The following is a 25,725-nucleotide window of genomic DNA, read 5'->3' as shown; positions in this document are numbered from 1 at the left end:
TTTATTTCATTTTTTGTGAAAATATCAATGAAGCAATTAAAAAAATTAATCTCTATGAAACATGTGACTGCTTTCTTCTTCCGGAGCACCTGAGACCACCCCTAGTTTTTGGTGGGGTTCGTGTTGCTAAGTCTTTAGTTTACAATATTTAGTCATGGGTAATATTGTTTGTCTGTTTGCCTTTTTAATTTTAAGCCATGGCGTTTATAGTTTTTTCTCTTTTAACATGTTTAATGGGTTTGACTGTGTCTCTGCTATCTTTCGTCCCTTTTTCAAATTTTAAATCAGTTTCTAAAATTGAACTCATGATTTAACAAATTCAAACACCATATATTTAAAATATTTAGAACGTTGTGACATTAAAGTTGTTGTACTAGATTTTAAACCCGTTTCTTTTATCATTCCGTAAGGTGGATCGATACAGAAAGTATAAATTGTATCTTGAAATAAATTTGATCAATTGTACTCGTCGGATATATAGTACATATACGGTGAGTGTTGCTTCATCATGACTTTTAACACATTTTCCTTACAAGTCTAAATTATTTTTGATATTTAGAATTTGTGTTTAAGTTATTAACTATAGACTGTGCAAATTTGATGTCCAAAAACAGGTGAACAATTATACTCTTTTATGATGAATTTACGATATACGTCCATAAATAGGACTTAAGCATATAGACCAAAATAAATGCAAATACGTTAAAATATGTTATGGATTTAAGTTTCAGTAGAGATCAGTGGACAAAGAGTATAAAGGATCGAACCGATGACATTAACATTAAGGAATACAGAAACAAAGGACCTTAAATATATACCATAAATTTTGATCGGTAATTTTACACTCACTGTAGTGAAAACTTACAGATGATTATATTTAGATTAGCATTATGAACAAGGTATTAAACAAATCTGGAAATAAACATCATGTTTAGAAAATCTGCATTCTTTTTACAGCTTAATTTTATTATTTTAGTGATCTTAATGTAACTATCATTCATATTCAACCTCTTTCTTGCGATTAAAAGTTATATTGTGCATTATAATTTACTTTAAAAAACAAATTTCAAACACTTGATAGTATGACTAAACTTTTATATGGTATGCTAACATAGACAGTTGGCAACTAAGCTACCTAGAGCATGCAAGGACGAAGGCAAGTAAAGTTTACTTAATCAAAAGTCTGCTTGAATAATTGAATAATTTTAAATGTCTATTTAAAGATAGTTTAACTCATGCATGCATTGACTAAGTTTGGTGTGTTAGTCCATGCAAGCATAGGCTAAGTTAACATTAGTTGTCTCCGTCCATACATGCATAGAGTAAGCTTAGTTCCAGTTCTGCGGTTTAAATGATGTTATTCTCTGTAATAACATTAACAATACCAATTTTCTTGCACCAGATGCGCATTTCGACAAAACATGTCTCTTCAGTGATGCTCGTGACCAAAATATTTGACATCCAAAACTTATATTATAGATGAAGAGCTATTATCAAAAAGGTCTAAAAAGAATAACGAAATATGTGAAAGGAATCAGACCTTTGCATGAGGGAGATACATTCCTTTATTTATAATCTTTTCTAACATTTTGTAACAGCACATTTTAATAACACAAAAAATACGTATTTTCACGCCAGTACCGATGTACTGGCTACTCCGCTTGTGATTGCCTCGGGGAATTTATGTTCTTGCTCGTGTTTGTGTTGTATTTCTGTCACGCAGTGTCATTTTATCGATCGTTGAAATAAAGCGGAAGGTTAAGCTAACCAATAAACCGAGTTCAACCATCCATTATTTCTTAACATGTGCAGGACCAGGTCAGAAACACGGCAAGTGTTATCAAATAGTTCGTTTCTGTATATGTTTGCGTTTGTTTTTGTTGCACTTCAGGGTTTCTGTTGTTCCTTTTTCGTGTTCATTTCCTTTTACAGTTGATATGTTTTTCCCGGTTGTAAATCGATTTTATTCTCTCTCAATTGATCTATTACTTCTTAACACCGGTACACTTATGTTACCTTTTTTACATAAAATGCAACATTGCGCCTATATATTTCTGGGTTCTATTTGTTTTTGTTCTGAAGTTCTTTTATTGAAGATCATTATTTTCCACAGCATTTTGTGATTTTTTTAAAATTATATCAAACGAAAATGTTAACATCCGTCAACCTTTTATCCCATCAATTTGAATTAAAATGAAATGATACGAGAAATAAACAGGAAAGCTTTAAACGGCCACATAAAGTGTTTTTAGACGTTCATTGTATAAGGGATTCTGATGTATATGTATTGCTAGTTGTTTTATTTTTAAGTATGATACACATATATACGTACCTAATTCATGTAATATATATGATATATATCCCTGAAATACCTGAAATAGAAAAAAATATTACATTATAGTCAATATTTCACCTTCGTCACCTTTGTGGACTTTTTTCATGATTTCATATGTGGCACCACCCTCTACCAATTTACAATTTGGCAGAAAAGTGACAAATGTGTTATATGAATATCATATTGCGAAAACAGTTTAAGGAAGGGTAGGGAGGGGTAGGGAAGTTTAAGGAGATTCTTTCATACAACTGTCATCACATTTGACAAATTATGCACAACTATAATGTTTAAATAGAATTTACCTACATTTATGACGTCACAAATAAGTTCCTCATGTACCTATGACACAATTTAACTGTAAGATTAACTAGTATTGCAGGTGAAACTCGTGGGCCAAGCGATAATATTAGTGGCAGAGTTTATGACAAACGCGACAAATTTGGTTTTAAATTGATAACATCCCCCTTATACACACCACATTAGCAGCAATATAGCAACCTCACCTCAATATTGGATATTCTTTATTCCACTTATTAGGTATTAAAGACTGTGCAGCTACTACTAAGACTTTCTGAAACTTCATAAATGTATGGGCAAACGTTGTATATCATCAACAACGTTTTTATTTAATTAGTTTTAACCTTGAGCGTTTCGTCAATTTTTTTGCTAGGTATTTATACATCTAACCTTCGTGATATTCTGTTAATGTAAATAAAAAGTTTTTGTTGTCCTTTCTTAGTTGAATTTTCTTTGTCTATAGAACATGTTGTTTTTCTTTGTCTATAGAAAATGTTGGTTTTTTTTGTTGAGATTTAATTTTGTTTTATATTGATTGAAAGATAAAGAGTTTAACTCAATATTCAATGGTCTACCTCAATAAGTATCATTTTATACTTTGTATGTCTGTTTTATTTTGCTGACATATTGTTGTCAATATAATGGAATTTTAGGCGACAGTAAAACCAGGTTAATCCACCATTTGTTACACGTGGAAAGCAACTGTTTCCCTTTCGTTTGAAGTGTATGAGATTCTGATTTTGCCATGACTGGTGGACTTTTTGTCCTTAATTCTCTGCAGAGTTCTGTATATCGTTATTTTACAGATGTTTTTCTCTGATATCTATCTGCATTGTTTTAATCCACCATTTTCTTTTTTTTTTAAATGTCTTTTAAAAATGTCGGTACTTAGTTAAGAATATGGCAGGTTTTTTTACCACTTTTTCTATTGATCAATAGCATTCGATTTTAATTTGTATTTTTTGTGTAATTTTTTTCCGTTTTTGAATATGCATGGGATATTTTTTTTGTCATACTTTTTCACACCATTTTATTCTAATTTGAAATTGTTTGAGCAATTCGTTTGACAACATAATCAATCGTAAATTTTAATGTTTCTTTTTTTCTGAAATACTTAAAATTGAATGTTTACGTCAAACGTCAATAAGATCAAAAAGAGAAAAACAATATTTTTTTGTAAATTTTAATATCTATCATTCCAGTTAAATTTTATAGCCACCATATATTAAATGGAGATGAAATTAGAAGACATGCAAACAATGATGGAGAAATTAGAACCAGTTCCCCAGCCGGAGTGGGACGGAATTAGCTATCCTTCATTTATTCCATTCAGAGAAAAGGGAGCAGAGAAAGCGATACAAGATATTATGAGTTTCAAATCAAGAGAATCAGACATTCTTTTAGCTACGCATTGCAAATCAGGTAATAATCAGCACAAATATTATAACATTTTAAAACAACACACAGAAAACGGACTACAAATGAAAAAGCAAAATTAAGTAATGAGGACGTCTTACAAGTTTCACTTCTACTAGCACTTCTACTGCTGTATGAGTAATTTATTTACTAGTATCCCCCGTCCGCTTATTTAACAATTTGTAATAAAAGTACATGATGCACCAGAGAAAAGAAGGCATATATCAATGTTTATAAGATACAACATATTGAGTGATATTATGTGTTCAAGTTGCGATAAATTGATGACATAATAACATATGGCTCATCATGGAACAGTATGAATGCCGGCCATTCAGTTTGGTCGTTTTATTGTTGTTTTTTTTTATTGGGCATTTCAAATAAAAGAGATTCTTCTCGTAATACAAAAAAAACAGCAAACATACAACAATTTTACGAATTGAATTGTAAATATTCGTCGATTTATTTTTTTGGAATAAAGATTCAAATACATTTCAAATTTCATGGTGTTTTCAAGTATTGCGTTTTTTACTTATAGGTACGCACTGGGTTTACGAAATAATGCAAATGCTACTAAGAAACACTACTGAGTTGGAAAAGGGTGCTAAGACTAACGTCATGTTGGAAGCTATAGGAAATTTGTCATCTTTAGACAGTATTCCGTCACCAAGAATACTTGACACACATTGTAGCTTCAAATACTTGCCTTCACAACACATTGAGAAGAAGAACAAGATAGTTCACATTGTTCGTAATCCAAAAGATGTATGTGTTTCATTTTATCATCACGCTTCAAAGGATAAATTCATTAATTTCAATGGTTCCTGGAATGATTTCTTTGATTTATGGATGGCTGGCAAATGTAAGTATAACAAACTAGAGGCTCTAAAGAGCCTGTGTCGCTCACCTTGGTCTATGTGAATATTAAACAAAGGAAGCAGATGGATTCATGACAAAATTGTGTTTTGGTGATGGTGATGTGTTTGTACATCTTACTTTACTGAACATTATTGCTGCTTACAATTATCACTATCTATAATGAACTTGGCCCAGTAGTTACCGGTAGTAAAAATTTACAAATTTTATGTAAATTGTTTAAAATTGAGAATAAAGGACAATAACTCCTTAGATGGTCAATTGACCATTTTGGTCATGTTGACTTATTTGTAAATCTTACTTTGCTGAACATTATTGCTGTGTACAATTTATCTCTATCTATAATAATATTCAAGTTAATAACCAAAAATAGCAAAATTTCCCTACAATTACCAATTCAGGGGCAGCAACCCAACAGCAGGTTGTCCGAATCATCTGAAAATAGATAGATCTTGACATGAAAAACAGTTTTACCCCACATCAGATTTGCTCTAAATGCTTTGGTTTTTGAGTTATAAGCCAAAAACTGCATTTTAACCCTATGTTCTATTTTTAGCCATGGCGGCCATCTTGGTTTGTTTGGCGGGTCACGCCACACAATTTTTTAACTAGATACCCAAATGATGATTGTGGCCAAGTTTGGTTTAGTTTGGCCCAGTAGTTTCAGAGGAGAAGATTTTTGTAAAAGTTAACGACGACGGACGACGACGGACGCCAAGTGATGAGAAAAGCTCACTTGGCCCTTTGGGCTAGGTGAGCTAAAAAAGGGAGAAGGTTTAGTATAATTTTAACTTTTAATCCCACTTCAATTGTTTGCACCTACCCTAAGTCAGGAATCTGATGTTCAGTGGTTGTACCTGTTTATGTGGTTCATAAGTGCTTCTCATTTTTACATAGATTAGAACGTTGGTTTTCCCGTGTGAATGTGTTTACAAATATTTAAGGCATGTGTAGCTTGCTGTTCGGTGTAAGCCAATTCTCTGTAATAAAATTAACGGTACCAATTTTCTTGCACCAGATGTACATTTCGACATTACATGTCTCTTCAGTGATCCTCGTGGCCAAAATATTTGAAATCCAAAGCTTATATTAAAGATGTGGAGCTATAATCCAAAAGGTCCAAAATGTATAGCCAAATCCGTGAAAGGAATCAGAGCTTTGCATGAGGGAGATACATTCCTTAATTTATAATAATTTCTAATATTTTGTAACAGCAAATTTTAATAACACGTAAAATCCGTATTTTCATGCCAGTACCGAAGTACTGGCTACTAGGCTGGTGATACCCTCGGGGACTAATAGTCCACTAGCAGAGGCATCGACCCAGTGGTAGTAATAAAATAACGGTATCAATTTTCTTGCACCAGAAAGGCTTCGTACCTTGACCATGATCTTCCTATATCCAATAACGTGCATTATTATTTTTCAAGAATCAAGGGACGTATTTGTGTTTTCCATAGACTTAAGCTATGTTTTTCGTGGCTGAAAAACTTTTTTTTTGCGTCTTTTATGATTAAGTGTTAGTTAGTTAGTTTCACGTTTACCAATTTTGTTTGGGCTGCAATTAATCATTCAACATTGGCATTATAACGTGACCACAGGCAACAGCCGTACATTTTAGGGGTTTATAAATCTATATAAATAGATTAAATCCATAATTTCTGCATTTGAAAATACCTGTACCTAGTCAGGAATATGACAGTTGTTGTCCATTCGTTTTTTATGTGTTTTGTCATTTGCTTTTGCCATGTGATTAAGGACTTTCCGATTTGATTTTCCTCTGAGTTCAGTTTTTTTGTGATTTTTACTTTTAACTTCTGTAAATTTTCTGTAATAAGTAAAAAAGGTGCACTTGTTTTCTATTCGTATTAAACACTTGTTTTATATACATGTAGCTGCGATTTTCAGTTCGATACATTATAAGGTTTATGGACTTTTTGAATTAACATCAGAGCTCGGTACTTAAACTTATCAGTAACTAACCGCTTCATAATGTACTTCTTGTTTATTCTGTTTATGGAAACTTGTTTGCACAAAGATAATTTGCGTATTCATATGAGGAATTATCTTACAGCACTATGTTGGTAAGCATTTAAATTCAAATTCGTATACATATAGATCATCGGGTTTTCTAAAAATTGATATCTTAAAATATCATCCGATAGCGACAATGTGAACCTTTAAGGCGAGTGAGCGTTGCGAACGGGCTAAAAAAAACTTCACATTGTGTCGAGCGTCTGATATTTTACGATATCTATACGTCGAAAAACCGATTATCTATTTATCGTTCTATTAATGGTCTTTTTTCCACTCCCTAAGACAGTTTTACGCTTGAAAAAAGCAAGCTTGATAACGTATCCTCTTGCATTGTGACGTCGCTGATAACTTCTCCTCTAACATTGTAAAGTCGCTGATAATGCCTGGTCTCGTTTTGAAGTCTTGATACGAGAACTACTGAGCGACAGAGCAGGATGATATAGGCGTAGGGAAGGACGATAATTATTAATATCAAGAGAAATGCAAAGACGTTTCATACATACTAAACAAGGACGAAAGCCTTACCTTAAGCTTGATCATGTTTTAATCAAAAGGACCGTGTGGACTGTCAACTGAGTATGTTTGATTTCGTGGTACAAATCCCTTCATAGTATCCGAAGGTTTACTATGAATACAAATTCATTTAATTTGTTTTAGCGTGTACTTAATTGAAGTTTAAACATTACAAATGTAATCAATGAATACATTGTGCATGTTTTATTACTCACAGTGATATATGGTGCATGGTACGATTATGAGTTGGAAATGGAACAAGCAGAGAAGGATTTTTCCGGAATGATTTATACCTGTTATTATGAAGATATGAAACAGGTAATACATTATAGCTGTGCGACAAATAAACAATTTGATTTCTGTCAAAACTGTACAATAAATAAGTTAAAAGAAATGTCATCTTTCAACCTGACATTTTGAGAATCGTTGTGAGAATTGTAAACAGTGGTGCTGGTTGGGTTTTTTGTGGGTTTTTTTGTGTGTGTTTTGTGTGTGTGTGGGGGGGGTGGGGTACCAAATGACTTCCCTAGGTGGATTATATGTAAAATGGTAATAAATTATCATGGAAATCAAGAACTATATTATCTGTATCAATAACAACAGGAAGCCGATGATATTTCTATCATCATGTGTAACTAAATTATCGAGGATCTAAATTACGAGTATTATGTACAAAATATATGAACCAATGACAATTACTGACTTTCAAACACATAACTTAACTCACAGGATAATTTGGCAAAGTTCGACATGTTTATAATCCCAAAACATTCAGGACGGGTTTATAAGATGTTGGCCCAAACGTGTTTATTAAACTATAACAATAAATGCTTTTATTAATTCGTGCGTCCGTATGGCTTATTCAAATTTACCAGATTTACCTTTATTTGGAAGGCTAGCACATTTGAACAAGGAACAAATGGTAACGTAAAAGGCCAATATAAATAAAAGATGTGGTATGATTGCCAATGAGACAAATATCCACAAAAGACCAAAATGACACAGACGTTAACAACTATATGTCACCGTACGGCAAGTTCATCTAGGGTAAAATTTGCTTCAGGGTCTTTAAGTTTTATATTTTTTAAGAAAATCAATGCACATACTAATTCAGATAACTTGCCAAATAGCTATTGCCAATCATGGTAATTGTATACACTTTACACAAACATTTTAGAATGACCAATAAGTTTACACGGATCTAAATTGATGTGCTCTTTAAACAACATTACCGTTGAAAATTAAAATATGGTTTCCCTTTTGAAACAACACCATATATGTGTATGTACGATTGAAGAGAGAACATATTACAGTGGTATTTGTATTTATGAAATCCCTGATTAAATAATTAGAAAGTTATACATGGATCCCTTCATTGAAATTTGAAACTGCATTATATACACGGGTATACTGAAAAAGTGATACAGAGATGTTTGTTGTCGAAAATTTCATCATGGGCAGGCAAATTGGTACCATTAAAGTTGTTGAATACAATCATCAACTTGCTACAATTTTTTTTCGTTATTATTTTATCTTTCATTATATATCTTTACATTGAATTTACGTTGAAAATTCTTATATAGATTATCTTTTAATTAGGATTCCATAATCCCACAAACGGGTATTCGCTCGTTTTCTTTTTAGCACAATCAAATAAGAAAAGAGTTTTGACAATAAAGATTTATTTAATCTTTGTTAGAATATTTTATTCAGACACATGGAGGATCTTTGACGTTTCCCTGATTCTGCCATGCTTTTTTCTAAACATTACCATAAAGGGACGTAATTTTGTCTTTGAATGCTAAACGGACATTGGTTAATCTTGAGTAACATAGTCCCATTCAAAAGATACAAAAGGAAAATGTAAACATAACGAATAATACATATATTAGGGAAATATAAAGAATAACAAATATATTTGGGAAAATTATAGAATAATAAATATAGTTGTGGGAAAAATCATTATGAAAAGTATGACAAGAAACACAGTACTAAAACACTTTTAAATGAAGATTTACTTGCATTATTGCAGGATCCTGTAAAAGAAATAAAGAAACTTGCAGACTTTCTTGGTGTAGATTGTTCAGCGACACATATTGAAGAAGTAGCTAAGGCAACGTCATTTAAAAATATGCAAGAAAATAAGTTTGACATCACCCAAGTTTTTGATGGCAAAGGCTTTATTTATAGAAAAGGTAAGAGATATATAATATATTTGTTAAAATGACGCCTGTTTTTTTTTTTGGCTGATTTGTACATTTGCGATTTTCATAAAAAACATTAGTTTCCATTTAAACTATAAAATCGTTTAAATAAATCGTATTAAGATTCCTAAATCCCAATAGACAAACACCACAGGCTATAGTTTTATTTGGCATGTATCTAGTATTCCTGCCAAGCATAACAACTGACTGTAATCTTGTATACCGGTTTTACTTCATTCACATCGGAAATAAAAATCAATCGCCGCTATTTAAATTCTTGTACGGCCTCATATGTCTGCACCTGATGTGCTTATGCCTAAAAATGTGTAATTACAAAAACTAATACTATCGACGGTTTTATATTCAAAAACAGATTCAAACCGACTGTCACATCAGAAGTCAAAACATTGTATATGGTGGAGATCATTCATTACATGTAATTGAATTTTTTTTAATAAAATATGTCACTTTCAGCGAAATTACTAAATATCTGATTCGTTTTTACCTATATTTGTACATTGTACCTATATAAAAAGTAAAATCACAAAAATACTGAACTCAGAGGAAAATCAATTAGGAAAGTCCATAATCACATGGCAAAATCAAATAACAAAACGCATCAAAATCAAATGGACAAGAACTGTCATATTCCTGACTTGGTACAGGCATTTTCAAATGTAGAAAATGGTGGATTAAACCTGGTTCTATAGCGCTAACCCTCTCACTTTAATAACAGTCTCATCAAATTCCGTTATATTTACATGATGCGTTAAATAAACAGTCACAATTAATAAAATAGTCAAAATATGGGTACATCAGTCATCGTCGTAAAACAATTTTAAAAGGGGACAATTTAACCGAACACAACAACATCTTCTATCTACGAACACATTAATTGATTTGAGTGTCTGACGTCAAAAATGTTTATACGTCACATAATCATGATGCGTTAAATAAACAGTCACACAATGGCCAAATTATAACGCACCAGTGATTTAAAAAATAATAATTTCAACTGCCATTTCAGGAGAAATAGGAGACTGGAAAAACTATTTCACAGTTGCACAAAATGAACAGTTTGATATTCAGTTCAATGAGAAAATGAAAGACAGTAATCTCAAGTTGACCTTTGTATAGAAGGATCTAAGGAACGTGGTTCATTTCAGTCTGTAATAAACTTTATAAAATACTAAACTTGTTTTATAAAGATCACACGATCGTGCTTTCAAAGACAATTATGTATTGAAAGAAAATGTGTATAAAAAATGTCCGACATATATTCCAGTATGTTAAACAAAATGTTGTTATCAAATGGTGTTGGATTCGATCATTCCCATTATTTAACATGCATTATTATCATGTTTGTTCATATTCATATACAAATAAACTCATCAAAGATATTGGGGTTGTTTTTTGTATTTACGCCAGGCGTGAGGTTCGTCTACAAAATACAACAGTGACTCTCGAATCGAAACAAGTTAAAAAGGTCAAATAAAGTACGAAGATAAAGAGCATTGAGGACTAAAATTCCTAAAAGTTTTGCTAGATACAGCTTAGGTTAACTATTCTATAGGTAGAAATCCTAAGTATTTTAAACATTCATAGTTTTGTAAACGGTTAATTTATTATTTATCTATGAGGTATGATTTTCAATGAGACAATATATTTATATATAGCAACACTCTAATGACGTGGGTATAGGTAATGATAGTTAACGTTGTAAGACATAGAAAATTTAAAAACAAAAAATATCAAATATTTCATTCGAAACAATTTCCTGGAAGCATCCTCACAAGGAACGTTCAATTCTGATTGTAAAAATAACAAGACTGAAATGTATAAAAACCGACGTACAGTAGATACAGAGGTATATGACCAAACAAGACATTAAAGCTTTAGAATCTAATGCATCCTGGGTAATATTTTCAAAAGCGTACACCAAAGCGTTTTGATTGGTTTAAAACGTTATAAACAATGGAAATTCAACCAATGACGTAACGTTGTTTTCACTTTGGGGTACGAACAATGAAATTACCCATGATGCTTTAGATTCTGAAACGGCCAATTGCAATAACATACATTTTAACTGTTTTGGGTATGTTTCATTACAAAAATACATCACATCCAAAGAATACAAAATATTTTACCAATTTTGATAATGGAAATTAGAAAATAACTCGACAATTTATTTGTGAAACGACATTCTGCCTTACTAGACATCCTGTAAAATAAAACATTCTAAAGAAATCATAGACATATGGATAATGATTATTTCAACTATTATGGGGTAAGCAAATAAATAAAACAATACAAAATATAGTTTAGATCATGTTCACGGCTATCTGTTTCATAATATGTAATACGTTTGCTTTATTATAAAGCTTATAAAGTGTTATCAATCAGCAATTGTATGAGTTAGCAGACACATATATAATGGTGAATGTACATTTTGACACGATCAAACTTGAGGCATAACTTAACAATTTGATGCTGGCTGTCAATTGACGTTTCCACCAGTGCTTTTTTTATAAATATTTAAATACACCAAAGTAAAGTTTTTCTTATTCGGCTGTACCTGTATTTTCTATACTAGTACCTTTTTAGAAAAAACATGTATGCTTCAATTTAAAGATAGGAATAAAGATAATTATTTTTATAGATTAAGCATCATAAAATGTTCAATGAAAATTGTATAACGACAAATAACAACTCGACACGCTTTCTGGTTTAGTTTGTATTCAAAAATTCTTTGGAAATTACACGTATGTCAGACGAAATTCTAATAAAAGACAACTGATCTACAATGTTTTTTTGAGATATTGAGAATCGTAAAATGTATGTAATTCATTAATACATAGTACCACACCACGGTTACTACATACTACCACCCACTAACCGCGTAAACAAACGTAGTAAATTAAACCGACAAGGCGGAGACAAGTGGACAACAGACTTCAAGATCAAACACTATTGTGAGTGTATTACCAGGTCTTGATCTAATTTAGGTTCACACAATGCAATAATGTCGCATGTAAACATGAAAATATAAATATAACCGAAATTTTTATTCACGAGGTTTAATTTAATTAAGAATTGAATGCTTTTTTTTGTAACTTCATCTGGGTGTTAAAGCATTGACCGAAGTACATTTTGTAAGAAGCGCGAAAGCTATGATTATGAAAACACGAATTATATTTTGTTTTATTTAATTAACCTGTGCATTTTATTGTGGGACCACATGTTATCATTAATGAAAAGTTTTATTGAGTAATGCAATTGCTTAAGGATTTACACGTGTTGTGCAGTTAGCCAATCAGAATAAATTATTATAATGAAGCAAACATCTAATGTAATTATTTCTTGACATCAATACAACCAGATGTATTACGTTTCTTCTCTTACTTATTTATGAGGTATTTATCAAATTGAATCTAAATGATCCAGATGGGAACTGCAATACGCGTCTTGCTTTTACTAATAAATTATAATTTGACCGCATTCGATATTTTGGATTTTCAATATATGTTATTTTTCTTATCTGCGTGACTTTCTTTTAATGAAAATAACGCTATGAAAGGAACAAACAAACCGATCAATTCATCTTAAGTTAATATTGTTGATATATTTACGTCTAATCGCTGATTGCCTTTTTTGTATATATGATTATGGTTTTTGATCTTCAAAAAAAATACTGTTTATTTTTTTATTATTCAAAAATTTTCGTCTTTAACCATTTTGATATTACATCACGGGGATAACTAGTTAATAAAATTTGATGTCTCAAATTAATTGACTGATACGCTTATAATATATGATCAGTCATACTGTGAAAAACAATATCAGGATTGAGTGATCGTTTGTTTATTTGTCGATTTTATATTGTTGTGTTCAATATAAGAATGTTATTTAGCAGGTCAATAACATCAGACAATATTGAATGTATCGAATAATATTGAACAGAGACGAAAGATACACAAAGTTACATTCAAACCTCATGGGGAAAAGAAAAAGACTCAAAGACGAAACAACAGTTCACAAAAAGATCATAGAAAAAAATATTTTGAGGGATGCTAACCCCACCATTAGCTCCATAAGAGTACGCAGATCTTGATTCACATGTGGCACTCGTCAAATGACCGCTTTATCCTTTATCACTTTGTCAATCGAAAACTTTTTAAAGTTTACTTTACGGAATCTTTGTTGGTTAATTGTAATGTTAAAGGTCGTTGGTGATCTATATTTTTAATCATCCCTACATTTAAGTACATGGGGGATAGTTGTCCAAGTGGAAATCACATTTTTATTGTGAATTTTATCCGTCTTTTTAACAGTGGGCCCTTTTTTTTGGGGTAAATTTCGAATTCAGGAAATCCTACTGAAAATATTTACAACTTATTAATTTATTTGTTGTTGATTTAAAAAAATGAACCTTTTAAAGAACTATTGTTATCATACGTTAAATTAAAAAAGGAAAGTCCCTTATGCAATGGAAAAATCAAAAGCTCAAAAAAATCAAAACGAATGAAAAACAACTGTCATATTCCTTGCTTGGTACAGGCATTTTCTTATGCAGAAAAGGGTGGATTAAACCTAGTTTTAAAGCTGGCCAAACTTCAAGGAAACATACTTGCAATTAATTTGAATTGATTACAAAATATCTTCAGCCTTCTACTCCCGAAACTATATCACAAATAGCTTAAGTAATGTATGTCAATTAATCCACTTTTTTTTTAATATGTTAAAATATGTATGTATCGTTTTCAAATTATACCGTGAAAGAAGAGGATATTGCGAGTCTCGTTGTAATTTTTTAGCTCACCTGAGATGTTGGGTTGCTGCCCCTGAATTGGTAATTTTAATGAAATTTTGTCCGTTTTCGGGTATTATATTGAAATTTTTTATAGATAGAGATAAACTGTACACAGCAATTATGTTCAGCAAAGTAAGATCTATAAATAAGTCAACATGATCAAAATGGTCAGTTGATCCCTTAAGGAGTTATTGCCCTTAATAGTCATTTGTTACCAATTTTTCATAAATTGTTGTTATCTTTTACACCAATCTTCTCCTCTGAAACTACTGGACCAAGTTTAACGAAACTTAGCAAAAATCATTATTAGGGTATGTAGTTTAAAAATTGTTTGCGGTGACCCGGCCAACTAACCAATATGGCCGCCATGGCTAAAAATAGAACAAAGGGGTAAAATGTAGATTTTGGCTTATAACTCTGAAACCAAAGCATTTAAAGCAATCTTACAAGAGGTTAACTTGTTTATCTAGTAAATATCTATCTGCCTTACAATTTTCAGATGAATTGGACAATTGGTTGTTGGGTTTCTGCCCTCCAAATTGGTAATTTTTAAAGATATTTAGCAGTTTTTGGTTATTATCTTGAACACTATTATAGATAGAGATAAATTATAAACAGCAATATTGTTCAGCAAATTCAGATCTACAAATAAGTCAACATTATCAAAATGGCCAGTTGACCCCTCAAGGAGTTGTTGCCCTTTATAGTAATTTTTTAACAATTTTCATTAATTTGGTAAATTTTGGTAAGTTTTTACAAAGTGCTTTCCTCTGTAAATAAAGGGCTAAGTTTGTTACAGATAGAGTAAATTGTATGTAACAAGAATGATCAGTAAAGTATAATCTACAAACACATCACAATCACCAAAACACAATTATTTGATGAATCCAGCTGTTTCCTCTGTTTAATATGCACATTAACCAAGGTGAGCGACACAGGCACTTGAGAGCCTCTAGTTTTTCTATTCTTCGCCTCGAGCAATAGTTGGTATCTTAGGAACAAACAAACTTGATATTACCCCCACACCCTGTCAATATGTGTATACTATTGACAAAGTCTAATCTGAATAGAAATGATTCATTATTTAGAATATTCGGTCAACTTCACAGTTTTATTTTTTATAAAACAAGCATAAGCTATTTACAATTGAAAATACTTGTGGAATCGAATAATACAAATAAATACATTTTATAATTACATTTACTACTCAATATAATGTGAATGCAACCGATTTAAGTTTATACTCACCGACTTTTGGAAAATTTGATTGTTTAGCAAATTTTAATTTTAATTAGGAAGGGAGCTGTTGAAGATAACAGTCTTCGTTGTTATGGTTATGTTTTCAATCAATCATTATTATTAAAAGGTAAACTGTTTAAACCTGCTACGATAGAGCTTTTTGGAATCATATGGAGTAATGACTATCCAATATTCTACTATAGCATATGTGAAAGGATGATTATCCATGTAGTTCTAATAACTTTTTTTTTACTTAATATTGATATATTCGAATGATCATGAACACTGTGCATATGGTTTGCTTTTGTGAGTTGCTTTTAACACTAAATATTGTTTGCGAGGAAGGTTGGCATATGGTATTCAAAGTAGCAACAGGAGGTAGGTATATTTAACATTTTGAATATGTTTGTACTGTTGCATTAATTGTAAACTACTGTAAATTATTAAAAAAAAACGTTATAGATATTACATTGAGAATTCAGACGCAAATGTATCTTTGAATAAGTTAACCACTACCAAATTTGATTTTGTTATATAGTTTTTCGTAAAGTCTGTTTCTGTTAAGGATGTACTATACTCTAAACTGAAAAAAGTCAAAGAATTACAGTAACTGTTTCATTTATAGTAATTCGATTCTGACATGATTTTTACACAAAATAATTCTTAAATTGTCCGTTTATAAATAAATAAAGTATTATGTGTGTATGTCCCGTTTTTTTCATTTAGCTCTTTGTCTATTCTGGCTCTTAAACATCCTTGGCAGTCAAACATTCTGCTATGATCATTCTGGATGAAGGTAAATTCAGAACAGTGCATGTGACGAGTGTAATTTATATATTTTTTTGATTTTTATTTAATTCTTAGATAAAGTATATCTAAAACGGTAATGTAGATATTGAAAAGATCTTGGATGTCACATAATGCATACCTAGTTTTTAAAAGATGGTTAATGTTGAAGGAGTGTAAATTTCCCCCTCAGAGTTCATGTATCCGACAAATGTCATGCTTTGTAAAAATATTTCTATCATAATGTATGTTTGGCCATACTTTTAAGTATTGTGATTGAACATTTTCTGCAATAATTTAAGAAACTTATGCATTTTATGGCAGTTAAAAAGACTCGTATGAGCTTTAATTTGTGTGGAATTATGTTTTGGTTTTTTTCGTAACTGACCATATCGTACTGACTTAATAATGATTGCAGGCGTTATTATATCGCGATCGTTTGTTAGTCTTTTCGAAGCATTGTTAAATTGTGTAAACGATACGCTGTTTATACAGTATGAACGAAACATTTCATATTTGATCGGCTTGTATTCAAACATGAATAGACAACCTCGCTTTAAACCAATTGGAATTGAATATATTTTAATAGCTATATTTTAACAAACAAAAAGGTGGGTTGAATACGGTTTAATTGCTAATCAAACCTCCCGCTTATATACCAATGTTAAAAAGTATCGCTAAAATGTGACAACACGACGTGACAAAAATACAACACAATTACTAACAAAATCACTCATCAAAGGGGAACATTGTCGGCACAGCATGTAAGCCGTAGAATAACAACAAGCATCGTGTATCGACTACAGACAGCACAAATAGACGTTGACACACTTATGTTACGACTACATACTATTGTTAATATATACAATTATGACCACAAAGCCAGTCCGAACAATTACCTTGACATTGATGGTATCGAAAAAATATTAATAAGCCAAAAGTTTGTCTAAAATTTTTTATTCATGCGACACTCTTTCCTTTGGAAGAGTTATGAGTTTATGAAACAACAAAGGTAGATAATAATTTGTCAACCTACATGTGATTCTATATAGTCACTAAAATTAGAATGTGTTTCATGCATGTTGACAAACATATAAGTTCTTCACTTGGCCGAAACATAACGTAATATCGATAACGTTACCTGTAGATACACACAATTTTATGTTTTATGCACAGATTCACGATAAGTGACATTCAGAGATGAACTACGGGTCACCCGTACGATTTTCAACAATCAGGAAAGCCTATACCGTATAGACAGCTTTAAAAGGTCCCGTATTGACAAATGTAAAACATTTAAACGATAAAACTAGCGGCCTAATTATTGTTTGCATCCTGAATGACCTAACAAGGCTGAAATACATTAATTAATCAAATGCATAAAAAGATTTTCATAGCTTTTATTCGCACTAATCTTTTGATTATATCAACCAATGGCTTGATAAAGATTTCAACTTCTTCTTATAAAAAAGTAACTACGTGCTTTCTTTTTCTTACCGCAAGAAGAATCTACTGCGTACAGTTGCTTTTGGTTCTATATATATATATTTTGTCTTCTCTTAACTTTTAATGATATATGTTATATAGCATATGCATTCCTTTTTTTCATTTTTTTAATCTATAGCTTATAACTTTGCAAATGTATTTAAAAATATTTTCTAGTTGTGTTAAAGACCCATTGGTGGCATTGTGCTGGGTTTTTTTTCTTTGTTAGGGTTATTGTGTTTTTTTCTCATTTTACATCCTCAATATAAATTTCAAAAGTGTAAATCTTTGCTGCATAGCATCCGATATTTTTCAATTGTTGCCCTGGCTTTTTGTTATCCTGCTTCATGTATATACGGATAATAATCATGTTCAAGATGAGTAGAAAGTATGTTGAAAAAAAATTACGATTTGTACTCCATTCGTTTAGCAACATTTTAAACCAATTTTATAGCTTAAATATTTGCGTAATTTTTTTTGACTGTTTTATTAATTGTGACTGTTTATTTAACGCATCATGTAAATATAACGGAATTTGATGAGACTGTTATTAAAGTGAGAGGATTAGCGCTATAGAACCAGGTTTAATCCACCATTTTCTACATTTGAAAATGCCTGTACCAAGTCAGGAATATGACAGTTCTTGTCCATTCGTTTTTGATGCGTTTTGTTATTTTATTTTGCCATGTGCTTATGGACTTTCCTAATTGATTTTCCTCTGAGTTCAGTATTTTTGTGATTTTACTTTTTATACGGTAGTTGTGAGTATGAAACATTTTGGAACTTAATTGCTATGTACATATGAAATTAATTAAAAATTGAAATAAACAATAATCAAACGTATTACGTAGGATTAGATATGTTCCGGACCATATGAGTATTTTGACCATACGCGTATGGTCATGACCATATGCGTATACTCATATGGTCCGACCATACGCGTATGGTCGGACCGTACGCGTATGGTCGGACCATATGAGTATATACTCTAACACATGTACATTAAGCCAACTATTCGTGTCATTCAAGAGCAGGTGCCTTTCGCCTCAAGTTTTCTTTAAGTCAGATGAATCGAGTGAAAGGTGCAAAATAATGATTATACATTTCTAAAATCAATGCACGTATATATCATAAACTTAGTTCTATGCACGATTTTTATCATTTGTTAAGCTAATATATCGTATGATCGTCATCTTGTTTCTCTATGACTGTTATGAGGTGAAAAACAAATATCAGCTACGGATTGACATGTTTTTAAGCCGTAGTTTACCGATTGTCACCTTATCGTAAAAGATCAACAAACAAACCTTGATATTAAGCACGTGTTTGACATGTACAATCAGATAATTATTCATCTTTAAGTTAATGTCGGATCAATGCGTATTGCGATCGTCGTATTTTTACGAGGAGGGTCACGCTCAACTTTAAGGTCATTTTGCATACGGAAAACACGTCGGTAAATTGCTTCCTGGGAGCAAGGAATATAAAAAAGTAAACTTCTTCTTGATGTGGACAAATTAAAGCATTATATTCAGATTGAGATGAAAACTATCCATTTAGTTATAAAAAATATATGCATCATTTGTTTTTTTAATTTGAGGTTACATATGACTTTAAAATTGAATGACATTGTCAATGCGACATAAAAGATGGAAAATATATTCAAATAGTTTCCGGACCAATGTTTGTGATGGATATGACAATACGGACGGTCATAAGAAAAAGGCCCATGATACTTACATTGCCCAATCTTGAAGATCTGATAAACTCACAACATGTATGAATTAAGGCTATATCAGCTATCAGAAAAGAAAGTAAATTACAAATTTTCATTCATATTAAAAATAAAATCAAAAATTCAAAATTGCACACATTATAATGGGGTGATACAGTATTTGATAATTTAATCAATTTAAAATATTAACGTCACTATATCATGACATAAATATCATTAACGTTACTTTTAAATTGATATATTTTGAAGGGCCTGGAAATGTTTATGACCTCTACACTGGCGATAGTGTTTTGAATGTTGACAACGCACAAGCACAGTCTTTAACGCATCCAATCCAAGAACATTTCAAATCGGACATCGTGAATAAATGGACCTCAGTTGGAATTGATCAGGTATATGTTAGCAGTATCAAATATTTCAAATCATAAGATCGATGTACAATCAAATAGTTATAAAGCAAATGTAGAGTTTACCATGCTTACAATTCTATTCGCCAGATGCGTGATTTGTCTACATAAGACTCAAACTCATTGAACTTGAAGTTAGTAAAATAGAAATAAAATAAAATGTAATATAAAATGTTGCCTCCATAAACAGTGTTGCTAGATATACAGGTGCTTCTGAAAACTATTTTATTTCTTTGAAAACAAATGCGTTCATACAAATTTTAAGTTTTTTTATATAATAAACTATACCATTTTAAGAAATAATACACATATTAATTATATAAAGTTGCATTAATTATAAAAATTTGTATTGGTTAAATCAATTTGCATTTGTTAATTTTTCAATTCATATATAATTTTGAAAAAAAGGTTCGATTGGCCATTCACAAAAATAGTACAGAGGTTGCATTCTTCCTATTTGACGGAAAGGAAAGTAACAAGACTGACTGGTTTCTCAAAGAACGGCTACAGAATTCAAGTTATACAGATTTGCAGAATTCGTCAAGCAATATACCAACAAATGTCTTCTCAATTTATGGGTATGTCCATGTATCTGGTCTTTGTTAGTCTTGTTTTATTTTAGTTTAAGTTTCGTGTGTACAATTTGGAAATTAGTATGGCGTAGTATTATTTTAATTTTTTTTCTTGTGTACAATTTGGAAATTTGTATGGCGTTCATCATCACTGAACTAAGGACACTTCCGGATGGATGGATTACTAATTACTAAACACTTGTGACTTAAACTCCAAAAATCAATCCAAACCTACCTTGTGTGTTCATAAACCTTATGTTTAAATTTTATAAATTTCAATTTACATATACTAAAGTTATTGTGCGAAAACCAAAGAAAATGATTATGTTGGCCCTTTTTTGCCCTTCTTCCTAAACTGTTTGGGCAAAAACTCCAAAAATCAATCCCAATCTTCCTTTTCAGGTCATAAACCTTGTGTTCAAATTTCAGTGATTTCTATTCACTTAAACTAATGGTATAGGGCGAATATCCATGTGACTTCGGACGATGACGACAAGGATGACATCCGACAACGACGACGACGACGAAACTAACGTCATACCAATATATTGCGGCCGTATTAAAAATGCTATTGTTATCTACGCGTTCGTTTCTTGTGTGTTGCATTTAAGTGTTTCTGTTGTGTCATTGTTCTCTTCTTGTATTTGATGGGTGTCCCTTAGTTTTAGTTTTTAACCCGTATTTGGGTTTTTTTCTTAATCGATTTATAATGTTCGAACAGCAGTATACTACTGTTGCCTTTCTTTATATCTGAAATATTTTCCAAAGAAGCATTAGCCTTAATTCTTTATCGATTAAATATTAGTTGTAAAATGTATTGATTTGCATTTTAAAATCTGTAGAAACTGAAGATTATTGTTCTTGTTTATTTTTCAAGCGTAAATGGTCATATATTATTACTCAATTTGCTGATTTATCATGGTTACAATTTGGTATACTATTGACAGGTTTGAAAGGTATCAATGTATTCAGTTGAAACTCTAGATATTGGATCATTACTGTACTCAATATATGTGAATGACAATGCATCGATATTCTATTCGTAATATTTTATTAGTAAATCCGAGTCTTGATATGTTCTTTTAAATGAATCCAAGAATCTCTTTGAAAATCTTTGGTTTCAGATTGAATGGGGTAATTAAAAAAGATGATGTAACATCGTGATCACTAGATTGTTTATCAACTTTGATGACATATATTGAAGCTATTTAATTTACATTAGACATGTTAGATAATGACCAAATTATGCCTATTGACGAAACTTTCTGTAATCAGTTTTTCAGATTAAAAGCGTTCAAAAGCTTATTCAGAATTTAATTAATTTATACGAACATATCAACATTTAAATCACTAGTTATTCTATCTGAGCAGACATTTCAAATGGTTATTAAACTGATCCATGAAGACTTCTCGTGGAGGGATTTCCTGCACTATATAATCTTTAATTTTCACAGACAAATGCTTAATACGTAGGAAATGTTTAAACCTTACCAAAGTATTTCACCATTATAAAATTATAAGACTAACACACTCTTTATCTCTTTCTACAGTTAATACTCTGCAACATAAACTATAACAATGCTAATGTTACGCAATGTGTGTCGTTTCGGATGGGCTCGTAATAATAATCAAGATTGCGAATTGGCTTTAGAGAGTTTGAATTTATGTTAGGCTTATTATGGAGGAATTTAATTGACCAAGTTAAGTAAGTGATCAAGTTTGCGATTAAGTATGCTTCTTATTCATTTCAATTCGTAAACACAATCTAAGATCAAAACAGTTTAAACACAACACACATACATTTGATATAAATAAGAAGATGTGGTATGATTGCCAATGAGACAACTATCTACAAAAGACCAAAATGACACAAAGATTAACAACTATAGGTCACCGTACGGCCTTCAAGTTAATTTTCAATTTCTGAAATTCATTTTCGTGCTTCAGGTTACGTATATCGGTTTTGTAAATTTAAGAAGAATATTAATATTTTTCGTTAACTTATTTGTACATATAAAATTCAAAATTGTTTGGAATTATTTGTTGTGGTTGGCTTTGTAAGTTTGATCTAATTACAGATTTACAATAAGATTTCTTCTTGAATTGAAACATTATCCTTTGTGAGAAAAAAAATCGTTCGTATAACAAACAACATTTGTAGGCTTCCTATATAAAGATTTAAAATGAACCATGTAGTGTTTGATAGTTGTAACCGAAATATGTATTGTGTATCTTATATGGTTGATAGTATTACGGTTTGTTTTACTTAAAATTTCATTGGATGTCAAATATTATACCTGGTTACTGGTTTAAATGTTCTACTTTGAATTTACTTATGGTTTTTTACACTTGTAATTTGATAGTATTGTTAGACTTCCGTTATTCTTTACTTTTCCTTTACTCGTGTGAACGCATATATATACACTGCACGTGACAGATTAAATAATTAAAGCAAGGGAGCACAAGGGATGTCATTACAGGAGAATGAGATGAAACTTAGCTGATCACTTCCTTGAAATGACTGGGTTCGACTGCGTAAATATTTTTAGTGTAAACAATTGTTTTCCGTCTTGTCTTGTTTTCTTTTCTTTCGTTTTGTATTATGTTATATTATATTGAATCGAACCTTGTTGTAATCAATAACGCAAAAAAAAAAACATGTTATGTTCTCGATTTCATCATCATGACCCATTGGTGTAGTCACCTCTTGAAAAAGTAAGAAATAAGAGCACAATATGTCAATGAACAACTTAACAGTCAAAACTAGAGTTTATGGAACTAACATTTCGTTATTTAAAGCTGAGTTGTATCAAACATACACATGTAATTGCAGCAATAACCGTATTGAATATAATGTATTGATATTGTATTTTAACAAATGCATTTTAAAACTCAAAGGACTAAATCAAACTGACAATGACAAAATAAAAGATAAGACAAAAACTGTGTACCATGTTTACCAAACACAATGTAGAACTAATGATTGCAAAACAAATCCCAACGAAACTGGGATGATCTAAGATGTTCCGGAAGGCTAGCAGATCATTATTAAACGACACAATTTCTTCCTAGTGACTTATAAATATTTCTGACGTCAGGCAGGCAAAGCAGTGAATGTGTGTTTAATTTGATAAATGCTTTTTGAGTCGTTTTGTGCAATTGATTTTTTTTAAATTGTAACACGGAGAAGACTACTGTTCTCATTTATGACTATTGCATTCATTATATCTGTTTAGTTAACGCAACGTTGTAAATATATGAGACTGTCGTACAAAGTAAGAGGGTTAGCGCAATAAAACCAGGTTTAATCCACCATTTTATATATTTCAAAATGCCTGTACCAAGTCAAGACTATGACAGTTGTGGTCCGTGTGTTTTTGTTGTGTTTTGTCATTTGATTTTGCCACGTGACTAGGGACTTTCCGATTTGATTTTCCTCTGCGTTCAGTAATTTGTTTGAGTTTGCCTTTTTATGCATATTATGTGATAGCAGTCACATTCATTATTCCTATCAATATATCTTATTCTTGTGGAATCAATCCGGTTGAGAAGTATCATCTTGCAAATAAGGCTTTTCTAAAACGTCTTAAATATCTTGTTCCTTCAAAAATACATACTGATACTCAATCAAGCTCTTCATAATATTGAACATATACACCATAAATTGCCTTGGTCATATTTGGTTAAATCGACCGAATCTAGCACTAGTAATATTCATATAGTAATCAAACATTTTTTTCTGTACAAATACCTGATTTCAAATGAGTAATACGGTGTTCGTTTTTAATAGAACATTTGTCTTTTGCTTTATAAAAAAGAAGACGTAGTATGATTTCAATTTAGACAACTCTCTTCAAGAGAACCACTGACACACATTTATAAATGTTTATAGGTTACCGTCCGGCCTTCAACAATGAACAAGCTTCCAAAATTAAGACATGTAAACAATTAAAACGTGAAACCTAGCGACCTTATTTATGTACAAAATGCAGAACGATAACAAATATGTAACACATAAAAGAAATAACAACGGAATTACAGGCTTCTAACTTTTGACAGTAACATACACAAAACTTCTCATTTTATCTAGCCTTTTAAACATTTTTTTGATTCTCGCGTCCCTGGTGTGTCTTTTGTAAACGACACGCGAGTCTGGCGGTAATATAAAATTTAATCCTGGTGTCTATGATGAGTTTATTTACAGACTGTGGCAGAATCCCACACTCCTTCTAAAGTTGACAGTGGTTTAACAGTTCAACAAAAGGACGAGCTATAAAAGTCAATTGAAAAAGGTACATCAAACAAACGCACGACCGAAATTGTTTTTATTTGATAGGAAGTATTATAATACATGTACTATCCTTAAAATTACCGTTATTGTGCATTTTTATGTACTGATATACTGTATGATTTCATAATTTATTTCTTTTTATACAGAATTCAAGGATTTCTGAACATTTATAGAAGTTTTTACATAAACTCAGTTTGGGGTGGATGTGCAAGTGATGCAGGCTGGTTAATGGTTTACGACACACACAATCTTGGAGGATGTCCTTGGGAAGGATACTACCTTTCAGATAAGCCAGCAATTCTATATAGTCCCATATCAACTCGAGTGCGCTTTTCACAGAGTGAGTTTAAATCTATCATAATAAATTACAAAAGTAAAAATAAAAGCTATTTCGATTACACTGAACAAGTAAGTAGATGATGCTATTGTTATGGCAATATATGAGTGTATTCGAATAGAAAATATATTTACGGAAATAAAATGAAAATTATAATATGTTCTTTCCTATTAAAAAAGTATTTTCAAACTTTCTTTGTTTAATTAATACTTTTAAGAAAAATTAGCCAGAATGAGCCACTTCTTGTCAAACAAGGGATTTTTACACAGTTTTTGAACATATATCGCTTCTGGTTTAATCACAACTGGTGTTTGACGACTGTAAAACAATATTCACAAACCGATACATATTATACATGCATCAAATGAAGAAATGAGTGTATTGA

At 31.2% G+C, this 25,725-nt stretch overlaps 2 protein-coding genes across 2 annotated transcripts; both read left to right on the top strand.

Moving 5' to 3' along the window:
* The first annotated feature begins 411 nt into the window (after positions 1–411).
* On the top strand, positions 412–10,942 carry LOC134683964 (sulfotransferase 1C4-like). The gene is made up of 6 exons (XM_063543269.1): positions 412–491; positions 3,835–4,054; positions 4,587–4,910; positions 7,692–7,792; positions 9,507–9,669; positions 10,706–10,942. The coding sequence occupies exons 2-6, from the start codon at positions 3,862–3,864 to the stop codon at positions 10,813–10,815; spliced, it is 891 nt and encodes a 296-aa protein (XP_063399339.1). The 5' UTR covers positions 412–491; positions 3,835–3,861; the 3' UTR covers positions 10,816–10,942.
* Positions 10,943–16,080: 5,138 nt separating this feature from the next.
* On the top strand, positions 16,081–25,231 carry LOC134684706 (uncharacterized; the record flags this gene model as incomplete). The annotated part of the gene is made up of 4 exons (XM_063544010.1): positions 16,081–16,105; positions 19,983–20,125; positions 20,549–20,718; positions 25,150–25,231. Coding segments are annotated over exons 1-4 (420 nt in total), but the record flags the coding sequence as incomplete, so codon positions are not given.
* Positions 25,232–25,725: the final 494 nt, after the last annotated feature.

The sequence above is a fragment of the Mytilus trossulus genome, chromosome 9, assembly GCF_036588685.1.
Source record: "Mytilus trossulus isolate FHL-02 chromosome 9, PNRI_Mtr1.1.1.hap1, whole genome shotgun sequence".
Lineage (NCBI taxonomy): Eukaryota > Metazoa > Mollusca > Bivalvia > Mytilida > Mytilidae > Mytilus > Mytilus trossulus.
Note: the sequence above shows the minus strand (reverse complement) of the source record. Positions and strands in the feature narration are given on the sequence as shown.